Here is a 19836-nt window from a genome sequence, read left to right on the forward strand (position 1 = left end):
ACCAAGGACTTGGTTGGAGAAAACGTGCCTAATTTGCCTTCAGAGGACAATTTAACCAATTGGATGTCCCCTCTAGTACCTAGATAACCAAACGGGGCAAATTAAGAAATAACCTATAGCTGCCTAGGAAGTCTACCCATTTGTTTTGGTAGAGAGAGGTTTTGGTTTGGTTTCTTCCCACTAACACCCCCAGCTTCACTGAGATAAAATTAACATACATATTGCTTCTCAGCCTTTTGGCTAAGATCAAGTGTAGTATCTATTCTTACAGGTTAATATCTGATACATCCTCTATCTGAGGATATAAAAATTAACATATAACTTTGTTTAAGTTTAATGTATATAATATGATGACTTGATGTAAGTATACTGTGAAATGACTACTATAATAAGGGTAGTTAACATATCTATCAGCCCACATAGTTATCTTTATGTGTGTGTGTGTGTTGAGAACTTTTAAGATCTACTCTGTTAACAACTTCCAAGTATACAATACAGTATTTTTTTTTTAAGGGCAAGGTATAATAATAGCATATGCCTTTTATTTATTTATTATTTTTTTTATTAATTAATTTTTGTTACAGATGTTTCTCCTTTTTCCCCCACTGATTCCCCCGCCCCCTCCCTCCCTGCCCTGTCCCCAGCTTTGTTGTCCATGTCCATTGTTCATGCATACATGCATATAAGTTCTGTGGTTTATCTCTCCCCCACCACCCCCTCTTCTGGGGATTGTCAGTCTGTACCCCAAATATTTATTTATTTTTTTATCCTCACCCGAGGACATTTTTCACTTTTTGTTCAGATAGAGAGGAAGGGAGAGAGAGAAACATCGATGTGAAAAGGACACATCGAGTGGTTGCTAACCGCTCAACCCAACATGGGCCGGGGACAAACTGCAACCGAGGTATGTGCCCTTAGCGGGAACTGAACCTGGGTCTCTCTGAACCACAAACTGACGCTCTAACCACTGGGCCAAACCGGGCAGGGCTACAATACAGTATTGTTATCTATAATCACCATGATGTACATTAGATACCCAGAACTTATCTTACAGCTGGAATTTTGTAGCTTTTGACCACCTTCACTCATTTCCCCAATTCCCCGAATCCCTGGCAACCATCACCAATCTACTCTCTGTTTCTGTTAGTTCAGTATTTTTAGATTCCACATACATGTATACAGTATTTGTATTTCTCTGTCTGATTTATTTTACTTAGCATTATGCCCTCTATGTTGTCACAAATGGCAGGATTTCCTTCTTTTTATGGCTGAATAATATTCAATTGTATACATATACCACATTTTCTATATTCATTCGTCCATCTATAAATATTTAGGATGTTTCCACATCTTGGCTATTGTAAATAATACTGCAACATGAACATGGGAATGCAGGTATCTCTTTGAGATCCTGTTTTCATTTCCTTCAGATATATACCCAAAGTGAAACTGCTGGATTATAGGGTATTTCCATTTTGAATTTTTTGAGGAACTGTCACACTGTTTTCCATAGTGGGCCCATCAATTTACATTCCCACAAACAATGCACAAGAGTTCCTTTTGCTCCACATCCTCTCCAGTATTTCTTGTCTTTTTTTAACAGCCATCCTAATAGGTGTGAGGTCGTATCTCATTGTGGTTTTGATCTGTATTTCCCTGATAATTAGTGATGTTGAGAACCTTTTCATGTATTTGTTGGCATTTTGTTTTTGTTTTCCTTTTTTTTTTAATTTATTTTTCTGTTGGCATTTTATTTTATTTTATTTATTTTATTATTTTATTTTTTTCTAGGGTCTTCCCTAGAAAACCAGAAGACCTACTAGACAAATGCAAAAAGAGCTGTAAGCACTATGGCATTTTATATATCTTCTTGAGAAAAATGTCTATTTAGGTCCTTTGCCTATTTTTAAATTGGATTTTTAATTTTTTTTATATTGAGTTGTATGAATTCTTTATATATTGTGGATATTAACCCATTATTACATATATGGTTTTCAGATATTTTCTCCCATTCCATGAGTTGCCTTTTCATTTTGTTGATCTTTTCTTTTGCTGTGCAGAATCTTTTTAGTTTGATGTAGTTCCATTTGTTTATTTTTGTTTTTGTTGCTTGTTTTAAATAATTTGCATTTGTGCTGCTAACTCAAACCTAGTTATCTAAAAGCTAAGGTTTGTCTAGAAACTGCATGAAAGGAGAGGCAATTTAGTCTTTGAGCAACACTGGGCTTGATACCCCCATTTCTTTCCCTTTGAGAAGGTGAACATTCCAGAGAGAGAGAAGTTAAAAAGGGCAGACTGCCAACCCTAATAAAAAATTATTCTCTCATCTGGCTGGTGTGGTTCAGCAGTTGAGCATCGACCCATGCACCAGGAGGTCGCTGCTTCGATTCCCGGTCAGGACACATGCCCAGGTTCTGGGACCAATCCCCAGTGGGGGGCATGCAGGAGGTGGCCTATTGATATTCTTTCTCATCAATGTTTCTATCTCTCTCTCCTTCTCACTTCCTCTCTTTCAAATCAACAAAAGAAAAAAATAAATAAATCTTCCTTGGCCAGTTTGGTTCAGTAGTTAGAATGTCAGCCCGTGGACCAATGAGACCGGGGTTCAATTCCAGCCAAGGGCACGTACCTTGGTTGCAGTTCGTCCTCAGCCCTGGTCGGGGTTGCATGGGAGGCAACCAGTCAATGTGTCTCTCGTATTGATGTTTCTCTCTCTCTCCTTCCCTCCTAATCTGTCTAAAGATAAATGGAAATGTCCTCGGGTGAGGATAGAAAATATCCTTTCAGCCCTGGCCAGCATGGCTCAGGGGTTAGAGCGCCCCACCACCACCACCACCACCACCACAACCACATGAGAGGGTCTCAGATTCGATTCATGGTCAAGGGCACTTGCCTAGGTTGCAGGTTCCATCCATGCCCTCAGTCAAGGCATGTGTAGGAGGCAACCAATCAATGTGTCTCTCTCTCAATGTTTCTCTCTCTCTCTCTCTCCTCCCCCTTCCCTTCCACTCTCTCTAAAAATCAATGGAAAAAATATCCTCAGTGAGGAAATATATATATATTCTCTCAGTAGGTGAAGATAGGTCTTGGTTCAAAGGATAGAAGACACTGTTTGGGTATTCAGCCCCTTAACTGCTGCTGCTGCTGAGTTTAATTCAAAGGTGGCTAACCAACCTTTAGCTATGTAAAAGCTCACTACAAAGTTCTTTTGACATAATGAGGACCCTCACCTGACATCTCTCAAGTCCAGGAAAAGAAAAATTATGTGGTAGAAACCTGCTGTGGAAAGCTACCAAACAAAAGATGAGAAACTTCATATATCTAAGGCAAGAGAACAGAGCTGGGAAAGAAGACCTCAAGCAGAGTCTGAGACAGCAATAATGATTATAAAAGTGAACCTATAAAGAGACAGAAGCTCTTTTCTTTTGAAAAGAATAAACTGAGAACTAAAAAGAGTGAAAGATATTCCAAACAAGTTATAGTACAGTGACACTTGAGTGACGTACAGAAGACAATTAAAATAAATGTACGGCCCTGGCCGGTTTGGCTTAGTGGTTAGAGCGCTGGCCCTCAGACCAGAGAGTCCCGGGTTCGGTTCCCACTAAGGGCACATACCTCAGTTGCAGTTTGTCCTTGGTCCTGGTTGGAGTAGTGTGGGTGGCAACCACTCAATGTGTCTCTCGCGTCAATGTTTCTCTCTCTCTCTTCCTCCCTCTCTCCCTCCCACTCTATCTGAAGATAAATGCAAGAATGTCCTTGGGTGATGATAAAAAATAAATAAATAAACAAATAAATTTATGAGTCTACAATTATTTCAAACTAAAAAGTTTTCTTTTTAAACTATGTATTACCTGAAGCCAACATAGTTTCCCATGACGGCACACATTAGCTCCTTCTGCGGCCACACTCAAGACACTCTGCTTCTTGATGTGGAGCATCTGGTAAGAAAAAGAGGAAAATAGAATTCTCCAGGGAATTAACTTTGTAATTATTACATCATGAATGACACAAGTAAAATAGCTAGCAATAAACAAAGTGGATCATATTATTTTAACTAACAAAATCTGACTACTCCAAAACAGGAGTTACACACACACACACACACACACACACACACACACACACATATACCCATGATTGAACACTTCTGATCCTCTTTTTAGTTTTCACAAAATTATTCCACAACTGGAAAATAAATCACTCATATCCCAAATGCTAATAAGAATTGAAAACTCAGGTACCATTTGTTACACTTATGCTACAGAGAAAGATTTCTGTCTTTATGACCAGACTCCACATCAAAGAACAGCACCCTAACACAGGACAATTTACTGTACCTGAGGGGAACTCACATAGTAACTACTGTTCAGAATCTGAGAAACAAGGACTCAACAGGTCTTTTAAAGTCTTGGATTCATTAAATTACTCAAATACTGAAATAGTAGTATCCCAGGAACATGTGCTGGTCCTTTGATTATCTATAATCTTATCCTATTTCAAAACATTATATAATTCTAAGATCCTTAATCCATAATCTATGAAAATACTTACATGATACAAGATTCTCCCCATTGGTATGTAAATTAATCAAGAATACGCCTGGCTGGTGTGGCTCAGTGGTTGAGCATCGACCCATGTACCAAGAGGTCACCGGTTCATTCCCGGTCAGGGCACATGCCCAGGTTGTGGGCCAAATCCCCAGTAAGGGGGCATGCAGGAGGCGGCCAACTGATATTCTCTCCTTCGATGTTGCTATCTCTCTCTTTGTCCCTTCCTCTCTCTCTAAAAATCAATAAAAAGGAAAAAAATTACTCAAGAATACAAGGGCATGGTAACTACACTGAGCACAATATCTTCCGTTAGAGAACATAAAGTATTCTATATCCTGAATACCTTTTATCACTGGTGAAAAAGGGGACTGAAGTTTAGTTCCATCCTCAATCAACAACAAGAAGGCTGCAGAACTGGGAACAAAAGCTGTATTTCCCTATGATAAGAATTTCTAACTACCTCCTCAAATTTCCAAAGCACAAGTTCTTATTCCATTTTTGTTGTTGTCATAAACCATATAAAGAATCTGTTGATTATAAGGAATTCTTATAACTTAATTTTAAAATGGGCAAAAGAGTACAGCCAGTGTGGCTCAGTGGTTGAGCATCGACCCATGCACCAGGAGGTCGCTGGTTCGATTCCTGATTCCCGGTCAGGACACATGCCCAGGTTGTGGGCCTGATTCCCAATGGGGGGCATGCTGGAGGTGGCCAATCGATGTGCTGTCTCATCGATGTTTCTATTTCTCTCTCCCTCTCACTTCCTCTCTCTGTAAAATCAATAAAAGAAAAAAATTTTTAACAAATGGGCAAAAGAGTAAGGATTTTTCTGAAGAAGATATATAAGTAGCCAAAAAACACATGAAAAAATAGTCAATATTATTAGCTATCAGGAAACTACAAATCAAAACCACAATAAGATATCATTTCATGCCACTAGAATGGCTATAATCAAAATGACAGATAATGATATTAAATATTAGAGACTAACTTGAATTTATATCTCCATCTCAGACCTTTCTCCTCATCTCTAGACTTATATTCAAACTTAGGTTGACTGAAACTAAACTTGTAATTATCTACCCCAAACCTTTTTCACCCACAGTCTTTCCCATTTCAGTCTAATAACAACTCCACACTTCAAGTAAGAATGTGAAGAAACTGGAACCCTTATATCCTGCTAGTGGGACTATAAAGTGGTACACCAGCTTTGGAAAACAGTATGACCAATCCTCAAAAAATTAAACATAGCCCGGCCAGTGTGGCTCAGTGGTTGAGAATCGACCCATGCACCAAGAGGTCGCAGGTTCACTTCCCAGTCTGGGCACATGCCCAGGTTATAGGCCAAATCTCCAATGAGGGGCATGCAGGAGGTAGCCAATCAATGATCTCTCTCATTGATGTTTCTATAGCTCTCTCCCTCTTCCCTTCCTCTCTAAATATCAATAAAGAGAAAAAAAAATTTTTTTAACTAAACATAGAGTTACTTACTATATGACCCAGCAATTCTACTTCCAGGTATTTATCAAGAGAAATGAAACCATGTCCACACAAAATCCTGTACATGAATGTTCAGAGAAGCATTATTTATAAGAGCAAAAAAGTAGAAACAACCCAAATGTCCATCAAATGGTGAAAGGATAAATGAAATGTGGTATATCCATACAAAGAAATATTTGGCAATAAAAATAAGTGAAATAACGATACAAGATATTACATAAAAAATGTTATGCTAAGGAAAAGAAGCCAATCACAAATGACCATATAATAATGTAAGATCCCATTTATATGAAATATCCTAAACAGGCAAATCCATAGAGTCAGGAAATATATTAGAGGTTGCCAGGGGCTAGGGAGGGGTAAGAGGTGATGGCCAAAAAGTATGTGGTTTCTTTTGGGGGTATTAAAAATATTCTAAAATTCATTCTAATGATAAATGTACAACTAACTCCTGAATATGCTAAAGCCAAAGAACTGTACATTTTAAATTGGTGACTCGTATGGCATGTGGATTATATCTCAATAAACCTGTTTTTTAATTTTTATTTTATTTTTTATCCTCACCCGGTGACACTTTTCCATATTTTGTTCAGATAGAGTGGGAGGGAGAGAGAGAGAGAGAAACATCGACGTGAAAGGGACGCATCGAGTGGTTGCCACCCGCACGACCCAACCAGGGCCAGGGACCAACTGTACCCGAGGTACGTGCCCTTAGCAGGAACCGAACCCGGGTCTCTCTGGACCGCAGGCCAACACTCTAACCACTGAGCCAAACCGGCTGGGGCAATAAAACTGTTTTTTTAATAAAAGAATCTGTTGCCCTGGCCGGTATGGCTCAGCTGGTAGAGCGTCGGCCTGCAGACCAGAGACTCTCGGGTTCGGTTCCCGCTAGGGGCACGTACCTCGGTTGCAGTTTATCCCCGGTCCTGGTTGAAATTGTGTGGGTGGCAACCAGTTGATGTGTCTCTCTCATGTTGATGTTTCTCTCTTTCTCTTCCCCCGTCTCTCCCTCCTGCTCTATCTGAAGATAAATACACACAAAAAAAGTCCTTGGGTGAGGATAAAAAATAAAAAAACTTAAAAAAAAGAATCTGTTGAAAGATAACACTCCAACTCTGGCCAATGTGGCTCAGTTGGAGCATCATCCTGTACACTGAAAGTTTGCAGGTTCAATTTCTGGTCAGGGCACATGCCCAGGTTGTGGGTTCTACCCTCTCCCCAGTCAGGGTGTGTTCGGGGGACAACTGATTGATATTTCTCTCTCACGTTGATATTTCTCTCTCACCCTCTCCCTTCCTCTCTGTCTAAAATCCATTAAAAAAAAACAAAACATATCCTCGGGTGAGGATTTAACACATACACACAGACACACACACACACACACACACACACACACACACATAAAAGAAAAAAAGAAAGCTAATGCTCCCTTAAAAAATGCACCCATGCAGACATGAATATAAGCTTGCATCTAAACAGAAAGCATAACTCTGGAAGTCCATCTATGAACTGTATCCTAGGCTGAATAGTTACTGCCATGTCTCAAATTAATAAATGGTTACAGAGAAATTACCTAAACAGAGAACCTAGAACTGTCTTTTTAAATACGAGTAAAAAAGAATTTCTGACTCTCCCCTAAAAGCGCCAATGGTGTCTTGGCATCATCCTGATACACCAAGGTTGTGGGTTTGATCCAAGTCAGGGCACATATAAGAAGCAACCAATGAATGCATAAATAGTAGAACAACAGATAGATGTTTCTCTCTCTCTCTCTCTCTCTCTCTCTCTCTCTCTCTCTCTCTCTCTCTCTCTCTCTCTCTCTCTCTCTCTCTCTCTAAAATCAACAAATAAAAATTGTTTAAGTAAAAAAATAAAAGTGCCAATGGCTGTCCATGTCACTCAAGTCAAACTCAAAATCCTTATAATGTCTAAAAAAGCCCTACTCGATCTGCCTTCTGTCACCTATCATTTCCTATCACTCTTCTTCACTGTGTTCCTGCCATGCTGACCACCCTGCTGTTTCTTCACACAAGACAAGTGTGCCTCAGTCTCAGGGCCTTTGCACTTGCTAATTACACCCTCTTTAAGTTCTTTACCTAGACAGACACATTGCTTGCTCTCCTCTTTCAGGTCTGTGTCTCAAAGTCACCTCTTCACAGAGGTTTTCTTTGTCTAAAAATAGGAACTCCCTGTCAGTATATTCACCACACCATATTTTATTTTTCTTCATAAAACTTATCACCAGATGATATACAGTTACTTGTTTATTTTCTTGCACTAAAATGTAAGCTTCTTGAGGGCTGGAAACTGATGATTATTTTACCCCAAACCTCAGAATAATGCCTGGCATATAGCAGGCACTCAAATATTTTATTGAATTATTAGAGAAAACATCAATGATCTTATAGTAAGAGAAAAATTTGTGAGATATAGACATGATAGCCATATGCAGACAACACTAAAATGTTTGAAGGCGATACTTACTGCAGCACCAAACTTCTGCTGGAACTGATCAATGACTGTGTAGGTCACCTCTTCTTCCTCTACAGGGGAATGATGGTATTAGATATATTTGTCTTCCTTGGAAATAGAATAGCCCTCCCACTAATTTAGCCATATTAATAAACTCCTACTTCATTGCAACTCAAATGTCCAATGTTATTTCATTATCACCTGCATCAGCCCATCACACAGTAAACACAATTAGCATACTATTTGTTGAGTGAGAATAAACAAAAGCCTCACCAATGATAATCTTATGAATTGGACAATTTAGTCATTTCTTATCATAATCCACTAATGTTTCTATCCTTGTAAGTTTATGTCTTGAATACTTCAAGACTTACACTTTCTTTTTTTTTTTTTAAATTTATTTATTTTTATTGACTTTTAGAGAGAGAAGACAGAGGGAGAGAGAGATAGAAACATCAATGAGAAAGAACATCGACTGGCTGCTCCTACATGCCCCCCACTGGGGACTGGGTCCATAACCTGGGCATGTGCCCTGACTGGGAATTGAACTGGCAACCTCTTGGTGCATGGGGCAATGCTCAACCACTGAGTCACAATGGCGAGGCCAGGCACCTTCTTTTTAAATAAGTTTTTATTGGTTTTTCAGAGAGAGGAAGGGAGAGAGAGAAACATTCATGTAAGAGAGAAACACTGATGGGCTACCTCTGTATGCTCCCTACTGGGGATCAAGCCCAAAACCTGGGCATGTGCCCTGAACAAGAATCAAACCTGCACCTCTCAGTCTATGCTCAATCCACTGAGCCACACCGGCAGGGCAAGACATGCACTTTAAAAAAAAAAAAAAAGTTTTTATTGATTTTTTTTAGAGAGAGAAGAAGGGAGAGAGTGATAGAAACATCACTGAGAGAGAGAAACATCGATCGACAGCCTCCTGCATGCTCCCCACTGGGGACCGAGCTTGCAACCCTAGCATGTGCCCTAACCAGGAATCAAACCAGGATCTCTCAGTCTATGGGACGATGTTCAATTCACTGAGCCACACTGGCCTGCCAAGATATGCATTTTTTAAAAGCATGTTCAGCCCTGGCCAGTTTGGCTCAGCGGTTAGAGCATCAGCCCGCGAATGGGACTGTCTGGGTTTAGTTCCTGCTAAGGGCACATACCTTGGTTGCAGACTGTCCCCAGCCCCAGTGGGGTCATGCGGGTGGCAACCAGTCGATGTGTTCCTCTCATGTCGATGTTTCTCTCTCTCTCTTCCTCCCTCTCTCCCTCCCACTTTATCTGAAGATAAATGCAAAAATGTCCTTGGGTGAGGATGAAAAATAAATAAATAAATTTTAAAAAGCATGTTCATAGTAAAATATAAGTTTAAAATAAATTAGTCCTGGAGATGGGCCAATGTGCACACTTTTGGAATTCTCTGGGTCCTGAAAGTTAATTATTTTTTAAGTTTAATTTAAGAGATTATAGGTATAGAATAACATATAATTCTTCTTCATCTCCCAACCTCTGAAATTTTGGAATGGCAAAGGACACAGTCCATGTACTTCCTTCATTTTTCTATCCATATTCACTCTCTTGGTGACCTATCTCATCCAGTCTCAAGGCTGTAAATATCATTTATAGGCTAATTCTTGCATTTGTATCTCCATTTCAGACCTTTCTCCTCATCTTCAGATTTACATTCAAACTTAGGTTAACAGAAACTAAACTCCTAATTATCTTACCAAAACCTTTCCTACCCATAGTCTTTCCCATCTCAGTTTAATAGCAACTCCATAATTCAGGATGCTCAGGCCCAACCCCTGAAGTCATCCTGACTCCCCTCTTTTTCTCACGTCCACATCTGATCTAGCAGTACATAGTGTATGCTCTACCTCAATATACATCCAGAATTTCACCACTTGTTACCAACCATACTGCCACCACTAGGATCCAAGCCACACCATACCCACGTTTCTTAAAATTATTTTAATAGCCTCCTAACAGGTATTCATCCTTTCATCCTTGCCCTCCTTTCAGTATCTCTCTATACAGCATTTAGAGTGATCTTGATAAAATAGAAGTTGGGTCATGTTACTTTTCTGCTCAAAACTCATCAATGGAAAATAAAAGCTTTAAAAGAGTATACAATAGTAAAAAATCTGAAATACTTAGGCATACATATGGCAAAAGATATGTAAGATATGCTGAGAACTAAAAAAACATTGCTGAGAATCTAAATAAATGGAAATATATACTAGGTTAATGAATTGGAATACTCAAGTTTGTTAAGATGCCAATATTCCCCAATCTATCAATTCACTGCAATCCCAATAAAAATTCCTGCAGGGTTTGTTTTTGTTCGTTTGTTTTTGGTAGAAATTAACAAGCAGATTCTAAAGTTCATAGAGAAATGCAAAAAATGTAAAATAGCCGAAACAGCTTTGAAAAATAACAAAGTTTGAGAACACCACTTGATTTCAATATTGTAAATCAATATTACAAAATATACAATATTACAATATTTAATATTGTAAATCAATATTAAACAAAACAGTTTATTATTGGTGTAAAGACAGAAAAATAAATCAATGTAACAAAATAGTGTCGAGAAATAAACCTACACATTTATGGACTACTGATTTTTGACAAAGGTACAAATGTAACTGAGTGGAGAACATGTAATCTTTTCAACAAATGGTACTGAACAACTGGTTATATATATGCAAAAAAAACCCCACTTTGATCCATACCTCACATCTTATACAAAAAGTAACTGAAAATGGATCATAGACCTAAATGTAAACCTAAAACTATGAAACATGTAAAAGAAAACATGGAGAAAATCTTTGTGGCTTTGACTTAGAATAAAATTTATTAGATATAACATTAAAAGCATAATCCATAGTCCGGCCAGTGTGGCTCAGTGGTTGAGCGATGACCCATGCACCAAGAGGTCGCCGGTTCCATGAAAATTTTTTAAAGTCTGCTCTTCGAGAGATACCTTAAGAGTATGAAAAGGCATACCATTGACTAGAAAAAATATTTGCAAAGCATTCATCTAGAAAAGACTTATATCCAGAATATATAAAGAACTCCTAACACTGAATAATAAGAAAATACTTCAGCCCTGCCGATGTGGCTCACTGATTGAGCATCGACCCATGCACCAAGAGGTCGCTGGTCAGGGCACATGCCCAGGTGGTGGACCCAATCCCCAGCGAGGGGCATGCAGGAGGTGGCCAATCGATGTTTCTATCTCTTTCTCCCTTCCCTTCCTCTCTCTCTAAAATCAATAAAGAAAAAATATATATTTTTAAAAAAAGAAAATACTTCAATAAGAAAATGAGCAAAAGATATGAACAGACATTTTACCAAATATATTCAATGGCAAATAAGCACGTGAAAAGATCCTCTACATCCTTACTCATTAGGGAAAGCATAAATCCAAAAAAAATCCTCCAGTGGCTCCTCTTTTCACTTCAGAGTAAAAACCCTTTGTGATCTACATCATCCTCCATGATCCACTGACCCCACTTCATCTCCTACTACTCTCCTTGTTTCAGCTACACTGATCTCTTTGCCATTATGTCAAGATCCTGACATATTTCTACCTCAGGGCCTTTGTATTTGTTCTTTTTTTCTGCCTAAAAAATATTTCCCACAGATATCTATACAGATCCATCCTTCCCCTCCCTTGGGCCATTACTAAAATATCACCATTTCAATAAGGCTTATCCTAGACACCCTAAATTGCAAAATCACTCTCCCCACAGACTTCTAATCTCTCTTTTGTTTTTCTCTCCATAGAATTTGGCACAAGCATACTATACATTATACTCACTTATCTATTTAATTATTTAGTATCTGTTTCCTACACCAGAACTCAATGAGGTAACAGATACCACAACTCAGTATACCCAATATCTGGATATAGTGTACACTCACATCTTAAATAAACAAATGAATCATGATACTTTATCTTAATACAGGACCAAGAAGCAATGGCTTAGCTGAGCATTACATATGGAACCTTGACACAGGTTTATGCTAACTCTGAAGAGTTCTGAACCACAATAAAGAGAACTCAGTACTCACCTGACGGGCTGTACTTGAGGTCATTCAGAAGAGAGGTAGTTGGTGCCTCAGAGGCAGGAGGAGGCTCACATATGTTTAGGTCTTCATCCTTCATTTTATGCATCCTGGTTCTTTCTGTATTTAGACTATGCTTACAAAAAACAACACTCAGGTGAACTGTTTTTGTTTTTTTTTGGTACATGCCCCTAGTAGGAACCGAACCCGGGACTCTCTGGTCCGCAGGCCAATGCGCCAACCACTGTGCCAAACTGGCCAGGGCAGGTGAACTGTTCTTTGTTGTTAATGCTATACAAAGATTTTGCCACACATCAATGATAAGAACTCTAGACCTCCTTTTCATAGAGGATCCATTCTTTTATTGTTTACACTGATTTGAATATACCATCTAAAGTTGGAAGAAAATATCCATCTATTTCTTCTAATTTCTATTACCTCAGGCCATTTATAAATTACCCAGCTAGTAAATTAGAGTTAAGGCTTTCTATCCTAATGTGCACATTTGGGTAACATCATAATTAAGAAAATTATTCCATCATACCTAACCGAGAATGCTTTTTCTCCCACTGCACCTTGTTCCACTTCATCCAGTAGTTCCACTGTAAAATAAACAAATGGCTTCCAACAGTTTCCGATCTGAAAGCAATTAACACCTCCATCTGCCCTTGACTACAGTTTGGCTGTGTACCACAAGCAGTAATTGGAAATGAAATGTTAGTCCCTAGAGGCCTTTATATGCTAGCAATAAAATAGAGTAGAAAAGACTATCCAAAGTACTGAAGACTCCTAATATTTATTTTTTCAATTACAGTTGACATTCAATATTATATTGGTTTCAGATGTACAGCATAGTGGTTAGACATTCATATGACCTAGGAAGTGATCACCCCAGTAAGTCTAGTATCCACCTGACACCATACATAGTTATTACAATATTACTATTTTTAAATGTTTTTATGGATTTTTTTTTTTGAGCAAGTGAGGAAGGAAAAGGAAGAGAGAGAGAGAAATATTTATGAGAGAGAAGCATCAATATTGATGGGTTGCCTCCTGCATGCCCCCCCACGGGGGACTGTGCCCACAACCTGGGCATGTGCCCTGACCGGGAATCAAACCAGTAACCTTTTGGTGCATGGGTCGATGCTTAATCAATAAGCCACACCAGCTGGGTTATTATAATATTACTGACTATATTCCCTTTATATCCCCATGGCTATTTTGTAACTGCCAATTAGTACTTCTTAATCTCTTCACCTTTTTTCACCCAGCTCCCCAATCCCCATCCCATCTGGCAACCATCAGTTAGTTCTCTGCATCTATGAATTTCTTTTGTTTTGTTTATTTTATTTTTTTTAGATTTCCTATATAAGTGAAATCATATTTGTCTTTGTCTGACTTACTTCACCTAGTGTAATACCTTCTTGGTCCATCCATGTTGTTGCAAATGGTAAGATTTCATTTTTTTTTTTTTTTTTTTTTTTTTTTTTCCTCACCTGAGGACATTTTTCAATATTTTGTTCAGATAGAGTGAGAGGGAGAGAGAGAGAGAGAGAAACATCGACGTGAAAGCGACACATCGAGTGGTTGCCACCCACACGACCCAACCAGGGCTGGGGACAAGCTGCAACCAAGGTACGTGCCCTTAGCAGGAACCGAACCCGGGTCTCTCCGGACCGCAGGCCGACGCTCTAACCGCTGAGCCAAACCGGCCAGGGCAAGATTTCATTTTTTGATGGCCAAGTAATATTCCATTGTATATATGTACCACTTCTTTTTTATCCAAACATCTATCTATGGACACTTAGATTGTGAAGACTCCTAATACTATGTCTCTACATAGCTTCCTTGGCCATTAAGCATGATTAGGAACCTCTCTATATGTTCTGTTTAGCTTTTTTGTTCTAGGACACCTTTGTGGTCATACAGATTGGTTCTAGAGATATTTTTTCTTTTCTATTCATTCTAATCCTAATGCACTTTCCTTCACACTATGCACTGTTTGGGGGTTTTCTATGAAATCATTTACAGATCTGTACATTGATAGTTCAGTGATATAAAAGGTAATAAAAGCTACATTAGAACTCATAAAAGATATATGAGAGAAAACATTCCACGAGATTCTGAAACTATTTATTTTTAACCTAGCAGTGCAGGAATGCTGGGAAACTTTATATATCATTGATTCTAAGATACACGCTTTTAAAAAATATTTTAATTTTTTTTATTCTCACCCGAGGACATTTTTCCATTTTTTGTTCAGATAGAGTGGGAGGGAGAGAGAGGAAGAGAGAGAGAGAGAGAGAAACACTGACGTGAAAGGGACACATCGAGTGGCTACCTCCTGCATGACCCAACCAGGGCTGGGGACAAACTGCAACCGAGGTAGTGCCCTTAGCAGGAACCAAACCTGGGTCTCTCTGGACTGCAGGCCAATGCTCTAACCACTGAGAAAACCAGTCAGGGCTAAGATACATATTTTAAACAGCTCTGATATTGGATATGATTTACAGTAAGTACACATGACAATTTAATGGCAGCCTTTTTTTTTTCTTTCTTGGAGTGGGAAAAATAATAGTGTACCTTATAAATAATGGCATCTTAGATTTAATTGTTTACACGTAGTTACTTTTCAGGGAAAAAGGCTCTCCAGGGCCACTCTCAAATGATTCTTTCCCCTGCACTATCTAGAAGTATTGAGTCTGGGGAAGAGAAAGTGAAAGTCACTAAAAACACTGATTAGTCAATTATTATTCTTCATCTTAATAATTTTTTTTTTAATCCTCACCTGAGGACATTTTTGCATTTATCTTCAGATAGAGCCGGAGGGACAGAGGGGAGAAGAAAGAGAGAGAAACATCAATGTGAGAGAGACACATCAACTGGTTGCCACAAGCATGACACCAAGCAGGACGGGAATAAACTGCAACCAAGGTACGTGCCCTTAGCGGGAACTGAACCCGGGACTCTCTGGTCCACAGGCTAATGCTCTAACTGCTGAGCTAAACCGGCCAGGGCAATAATTCTTATTCAAGGTGCTTTTCAGGGAGATCTCTCCATGTCTGATAGGGCCACAGGGCAAAGAAAGAGAAGGCCATCTTTTGAGCCTAAAATTTATGAACAAATGCTAAGTCTGGAGAAAGAATTTAGGAGGAGATGAATTCCATGTATACAGATAACAAAGCTGGTCAGTGGTTAGTATTCTACTGAGTTAGGGAGATGGTAGTAGTGATTTCTTCACTTTCCTTTATAAACTCATCCACAGACTAGCTTTGTGCTAGTTCAGAGCCCAGCTCCTCTGCAAAGGCTAATACTTAAAACACAGTGAGGAATCCCACTAAAGCCACTACCATGACTGCCATTGTAAAAACATGTTCAAGGGACAAAGTTTTACAGTAGCATACTCAGTGACCAACGACAGTTAGATAGCTGGCTAGAAGTGGGTCTGGATTGGCAGTCATTAATTTGGTAAGATTTTCATCTCTCCCTAAATTCTACTTCTCTCACAAAACAAAGTAATCTTTCAAGCAGCAGTAATTTCTCATTTACAGGTCTCCGTTCCTTCCCTCATATTTGCCCCAGTGGTAAGAAATACAGAGCTCTATGCAGCCCCAGATCTCCAACTCCACCACACTCTCCCCACTGCACAAATCTTTACTCCTCCTTGGAAGGCATTCTGCTTTTTGAGTTCTTAAAAGCAAAAACAGTTCTTGCTTCCAGCCCTTTTCTTAGCCCATGTGGTTTGTCTGAGCACACTAATCAATATGATGTTATTTTTCTTTTTTTTATCCTCACCTGAGGATATTTTTGCATTCATCTTCAGATAGAGTGGGAGGGAGAGCGAGAGGAAGAGAGAGAGAGAAACATTGACCTGAGAGAGACACATCAATTGGTTGCCACCCACACAACACCAACCGGGGTCGGGGACGTACTGCAACCAAAGTACATGCCCTTAGCAGGAATCAAACCTGGGACTCCCTGGTCCACAGGTCAACGCTCTAACTGTTGAGCCAAACCAGCCAGGGCTATGATGTTATTTTTCTTTAAGGCAAACAACTGGACCTACTCTTGCTAAATGGCTTTTGTTGGTAGAAATAAAGAACAGGGCTGCTTCCTGCGATTCCAAAACCAAAAAAAAACTGTGAAAACCAAAAAAATTTTTTGTAACTTACTTGCCAGCAAAACCTAAACTGACATACTATTTATAGTCCTATTTTATTCCACTTAGTATGATTATGCACCCATTTCTCTGCAGAAATGTGGTTTATTATAGAGTGCTGCCTAGATCTGCTTGAGGTGTTATATAACATGAACAGTATACACCCTGTGTTAGGTTTTACAAAAGTCTGGAACAATTCTGAATTCTGAAACATTTGGCCCCAAGGTTTCAGATAAGGGACTGTAAACATACTGTGAACCTATAGTGTTAAACTTGCTTGCTGAGCAAGACCATTCCTTTCTGTTCAGATTCCTAATTCTGCCTGCTGGCCAAGTCTCAAGTAAGGAGAACCACCAATCCTCCCATTGTAAAACCAAGATGACTAAAATTCTCTAAGGCTATTCTGCTCATAAAATCCATCAAGCCCGGCTGGTGTGGCTCACTGGTTGAGCATGGACCCAACACCAAGAGGTCGCCAGTTCGATTCCTGGTCAGGGCCCATGCCCAGGTTGTGGGCCAAATCCCCAGTGGGGGGCATGCAGGAGGCAGCCAACTGATGTTCTCTCTCATCGATGTTTTTATCTCTCTCTCCCTCTCCCTTCTTCTCTATCTAAAATTAATAAAGATTTAAAAAATTGTTTAAAAATATCCATCAAAACAGTAAGGTAAGTGTCAATTCTTGAAAACCAACTTTAAGAGTTCATAAATGCAATATTAAAGGCAAGATAACGTATCATTTTTTTCAAATATTGGAATAAGGCAGTGCAGTGAGTTTATTACTACTGCAAATCCCAATAACAGCATTCAAGGAAAATGAAGCTCTCACCATTCACAATCTCATGCCCAAAAAACATCTTCACTCCTGGGACACTTCGACCAGTCTCCACATTCTTTACTGTTATAAAACACAAATCAATTGGTTAATAAAAAATAATATTCCCTAACACTATAAGAAAATATGATGTTCCTCAAAAGTGCTCAATCTGAGTTTTATAAAAATTACCAAATTATTTTCACCAAGGAATAAAGAGTCAATAACAAATTACAAAGCTTATAGCCTTGAAACAAGTAGTATAAAGAACAGAGGAAACCCCAGAGAAACTAAAAGAGCAGTAGTAGTACACTGAATTCAAACTTCTCTGAAGAAGCCCTGACTGAGTAGCTCAGATGGTTAGAGCATCACTCTGATACACTAAGGTTGTGGGTTCCATCTCTGATTAGGGTACACACAAGAATCAAACAATTAATGCATAAATAAGTGGAACAAAAAATCGATATTTCTCTCTCTCTAAAAATCAATGCTAAGTAAAATTTTAAACTTCTTCCAAGAATATGCAAAAGCCTTTGGGGCTAAAGATTATATCTACTGCCCTGGCCTGTTTGACTCAGAGGTTAGAGTGTCGGCCTGCGGTCCTGAGAGACCCGGGTTTGGTTCCCACTAAGGGTATGTACCTCGGTTGCAGTTTGTCCCCGGCCCTGGTTGGGTCATGTGGGTGGCAACCATTCGATGTGTCCCTTTCACGTCGATGTTTCTCTCTCTCTCTCTCCCCCCCTCCCACTCTATCTGAACAATAACAACAAAAAATGAAAAATAAAATAAGATTATATCTACTTACTATATTTCCATTGATTTTTACTCCAGAAAAAATTTAAGTCCCCTAACTATTTCTAGAGTCCACACACTGTTTCATGTCATGCTACATGCTGGCCCAAATACAGGGCTCTTCTCTGAGCAGATAAGGGAATTAGGAGTTTAGATATCATGTCTACAATATGGTGTTATTTTTCTAGATGGAAGTGCTCACAGCAGCTGTATATTTCCACATTTCTCAGCAATTCAAAATAATTGAGTTTCACCCTCACTATTCCACTGAATATATTCTTACTGAAGTCAAAGATCACCAGCTGCCTATTTCTAAAATTTAAAAAAAAGTTTACAATCTTAACATACTTGGCTCCCATGCATCCTTTGATACTGTTCTTTCCTTTCTTCTTGGCTTACAGGAGACCCTTTGTGTTTAGTTATTTTCCTACTAGTTACCTAGAACTACCATGCTGAGCACTCACTCTACGCCAGGCACCATGGTAATCATTTGCCTACATTTAATTTTCTCGTAACATAAGATACGCATTTCATTATCTCCATTATAGAGGAATCTAAGGCTCAGAAAGGTTGAATAATTTCCTTAAGGCCACACTGCTAGTAAAGTCAGAGTTAGGATTCAAACCCAGGCCTCAGTGATTTTAATATGCATCTCGTAACCAATGTTACACTGTCACCCTAATTTACTTCCAGTCTCCTTAGCTGCCTCTACCATCTCTGCTTGCCCCTTACACATTGCTAGTCCCTAGGTTATGTTCTCCATCTTGAATGATCACATCAACTTTCTAGCTGTCCTGATATCCATTATTTCTCCAGTATGGAATATTTCTCTGAGTTCCACTCACATTTCAACTGAATAATAGAAGAGGATTTTCAAACTGAAATCATTATCTTCTTCCAGTAACCAAAAACCTGCTCCTCTTCCTATTTCTATCAATTAATAACTGTACTATACACTTAATTTTCTGAGTCATAAAGGTGGGAGTCATTTTCCATTGCTCTTTACCTAATGATTACTTGATTACTCATCCTATCTTCCAAGCATTTCTAGAATCTGTTGTCTTCTCTTCTCCATTCCTCGTCAAGCCCTATCATTTCTCCTTTACTGGGTCCCTTGACTGTCTGAATAGTTTCTGTCTATTCTCCTTGAATCTAATTTCTCCCTACTTCAATCCTGCCTTCACACTGCTGTCACAGTGATGTCACACCCTGCTTTGTCCAAATAGTACATAAAATCAGTAAACAAGTGTAAAGAAATATGTTCAACCTCTTTAGAAATATTTTAAAACATGCCAAAATAAAATATCACTTTTTTGCCTACAAAACTGGCAAAAATCAAGATATACATGAGCATTTTTTAAAAATACAATGCTAGATTATTTACTGTAATTTACTCATACATTACTACAAGCAAAATAAGGCACAACCCTTTTGAAAAACTATTTGGAAACATGCATTAAAAACATTTCAAATATCTA

At 38.8% G+C, this 19836-nt stretch overlaps 1 protein-coding gene, 1 non-coding gene and 1 pseudogene across 4 annotated transcripts in view; 1 reads left to right on the forward strand and 2 right to left on the reverse strand.

The window, feature by feature from the left end:
- EXD1 (exonuclease 3'-5' domain containing 1) overlaps nucleotides 1-19836 on the reverse strand; it is a 50990-nt gene that overhangs the window by 27233 nt on the left and 3921 nt on the right. For all 3 annotated transcript variants that reach the window (XM_036268830.1, XM_036268846.1, XM_036268838.1), the window contains exons 2-6: nucleotides 17582-17650; nucleotides 13141-13198; nucleotides 12603-12727; nucleotides 8535-8593; nucleotides 3852-3938 (exon numbers count right to left, since the gene is read on the reverse strand). In XM_036268830.1, coding sequence (XP_036124723.1) covers nucleotides 3852-3938; nucleotides 8535-8593; nucleotides 12603-12727; nucleotides 13141-13198; nucleotides 17582-17650 — 398 coding nt within the window. The remainder of the gene's footprint in view (nucleotides 1-3851; nucleotides 3939-8534; nucleotides 8594-12602; nucleotides 12728-13140; nucleotides 13199-17581; nucleotides 17651-19836) is intronic.
- Nucleotides 221-336, forward strand: LOC118620923 (annotated as a pseudogene).
- On the reverse strand, nucleotides 1789-1851 carry LOC118622017. The gene has a single exon (XR_004957865.1). It is a non-coding gene; the product is annotated as a U7 small nuclear RNA (small nuclear RNA).

The sequence above is a fragment of the Molossus molossus genome, unplaced genomic scaffold, assembly GCF_014108415.1.
Source record: "Molossus molossus isolate mMolMol1 unplaced genomic scaffold, mMolMol1.p scaffold_m16_p_1, whole genome shotgun sequence".
Taxonomy (NCBI): domain Eukaryota; kingdom Metazoa; phylum Chordata; class Mammalia; order Chiroptera; family Molossidae; genus Molossus; species Molossus molossus.